Raw genomic sequence first — 2,503 nt, 5'->3', positions numbered from 1 at the left:
TGGTCTATTTGTCTGTCACTATACCAGTACCACGCAGTTTTTATCACAATTGCTCTGTAGTAAAGCTTTAGGTCCAGCATGGTGATTCCACCAGAGGTTCTTTTATCCTTGAGAAGAGTTTTTGCTATCCTAGGTTTTTTGTTATACACGTATATTTTTATATGTGTGACTTATATATAGTACATGTATCTGTGTGATTTCTCTATTGTCTGTATTGTGTCATATAAATATATACGCATACATATACATATATAATATATATGACTTGTATAATAGTACATGTATAAGTGTATTGTGATTTCTATATTGTGTGTGTGTTCTATATCATATATACACATATATGGTACATACTGTCATTTTCTCAGTGAAATCAACAGGGTCAGACTGAGAATCTGTCATCAATTATGGTTGGAATGTGGCTGAACAAGGAAAGAATTTGGAATCAGTTACCGAGAATCCGGGTTAGTGCCCACCATTTGAAGCTACACCCTTGTCCCCAATACAGCCTGATCCACCTAACTGGCAGTTTCCCAAGGACGCAGCGAACTGTGAGGAAGAGAAGGGTTTCAATGGTGCTATTACAGTGACAGTGGAGTGAGCCTAACCAATTCCCAGCTGGAAGTTACTAAGGTGAATTCAAAGAGTCTTTGACTGGAGTTTCTTTCCCACCCCTACTATAGTCTGGGAAGAGGGCTGAGGCCCAGTCTCTGTGGAGGCGTTCTTGGTGGCCCACTGGTTCTCTGGTTGGACACTGTCCTCCCGCGTTTCTCTCGCGCCCCTGGGTAGCCGTGGGCCGCAGCTAAGCGGGTTGGGCTGGCTGGGGACTGACCTGACCGCGCCAGTGCTGGGAAGTTCCCGCTAGAAGGTAGCTGACTGGTGCGGAGGCCGCGTCTCCATGGCAACCCACTGGGAACCAGCAGCCAACTGCGCTGGGTGGGCGGGCACTGCGGGCGGGCCCTGCAGCCCAGGCCAGGGCAGACCTCTCCAGACAGCAGTACAGGTAACAGGTGATGGACTCCCTGTACCCAGGCCCTGTCCCTCCCCTAGGCAGCAGCTAGCAAGGAGATGGCCGGCCGGACCGCTGCTTCCAGAGACCCAGGGAACTGTGCCTCAGTTTCTCTCCTTAATTTGTCTGAACCTTTTGACTTAGCTTTGTCTCCTGTCGACTCCAGTGTCTGTCCCACTGCTGCAATTCCTGTGGTGGCAAATGGTCTAAAAGGAGGTTCTTCCTCTCCCCTTCCCCCTTCCCTTCCTACTCATCCTGTTCACCTCCCCCCTTCCACCCTCTTCTTTCTCCCCTTATGCTCTCCTCTCTTTCCTCCTTCTCTTCTTCCTCTTCATCCTCTTCTTTTTTTCCTTCCCCCCTCCCCCCTCCGCCTTCTCGTTCTCAGTTCATATACTTCTTAGGAAGGTTAAGTTCATTTTAACACTTTGTTCATTTATCCTTTTAAATTAGTCCACTAATGGGACAACTGTGTGTGTGTGTGTGTGTGTGTGTGTGTGTGTGTGTGTGTGTGTGTGTGTGCAAGAGTGCTTGCGTGTGTTGAGGCATGTAGGTGCCAGGGAGGAAGAGGGCATCTGATTGCCCTGGGACTAGGTGGTTTTGAGCTACCTGACCAGTGCTGGGTCCTCTCTATGCACTCTAAGCATGATGACCTCCAACTGCTGGGCCAGTTCTCCAGCTCCTGTTTTTGGACTTCGTACTAAATTTCATGCTCTATTGACTCTTTTAAAAGGTCAAGACAAACCAATGAAAGAATACACTCAAAGGCAAAGGATAGGCACTCCACTAAGATGCAAACTGTGAGGGCTTCTAGACAGCACTTCTCCATCCAGGAATTAGGAGCCGTTGCACAAATTAGGCAGCTGACACCTAGCTGCCTACCTGAGTTAAGGAGGTATGCTTGTTGGTTTCATCAAGCCAAAGAAACCCCACCCCACCCTCACCCCCACTGTAGGCCTTCTCTGTTGAAACAACAGCGTCCATGCTCAGAGAACCTATCCTAAATGGTGTGCCAACAGCAAAAATAACAGATATTAATATGTTTAAGCATTTTATAATTCTAAATTATTTCCCTCCTCACAGATTAAATATCAAGAAGTACCAAGCCAGATGTAGACATTTCTTGGCATGGAGAACCAAGCCCATACTACAGCAGGGTAAGTGCTTCAGAAATTCTATCTAATTAGCTCATCTTAGCCCAGAAGTCTGGAGGAAGCGTGAGTTCTGAAATGAATTGTTAGAAGACGGATGTGCTGGCTTGGGAGGCAGTAAGTAGACTGAAAATCTCAAGTAACTTATGAAGTATCTACTGGTGTAAGTCTTTCTGATATTGTCTGCACCCTGGAAGACAGCACTTCCTGACTGATACTGTTGGTTTTATAGATTCAGAGCCCATGCTGGCCTCCTCTGCCCTTACAAGTCCACAACACAGCGCTTCCTGACCAGCTTTCTCTTTTCTCGCTGTGATGAGTGTTTCTCTGCTCCTATCCTTTTTTTTTT

The 2,503-nt window shown here is 46.9% G+C and overlaps 1 protein-coding gene across 5 annotated transcripts in view; it reads left to right on the top strand.

Annotated features, from left to right (window-relative positions):
• The first annotated feature begins 483 nt into the window (after positions 1-483).
• Deup1 (deuterosome assembly protein 1) overlaps positions 484-2,503 on the top strand; it is a 65,150-nt gene continuing 63,130 nt past the window's right edge. For 4 of the 5 annotated variants that reach the window (XM_021173322.2, XM_021173324.2, XM_021173317.2 and 1 more), the window contains exons 1-2: positions 484-630; positions 2,087-2,160. In XM_021173322.2, coding sequence (XP_021028981.1) covers positions 2,132-2,160 — 29 coding nt within the window. In that variant the 5' untranslated portion in view covers positions 484-630; positions 2,087-2,131. Of the gene's footprint in view, positions 631-908; positions 1,001-2,086; positions 2,161-2,503 lie in introns of those variants that run through there. The other variant, XM_021173319.2, reaches the window with a different exon arrangement.

The sequence above is a fragment of the Mus caroli genome, chromosome 9 (genome assembly GCF_900094665.2).
Source record: "Mus caroli chromosome 9, CAROLI_EIJ_v1.1, whole genome shotgun sequence".
In the NCBI taxonomy this organism is placed as follows: Eukaryota; Metazoa; Chordata; class Mammalia; order Rodentia; family Muridae; genus Mus; species Mus caroli.
This window is presented reverse-complemented; position numbering and strand designations above follow the sequence as displayed.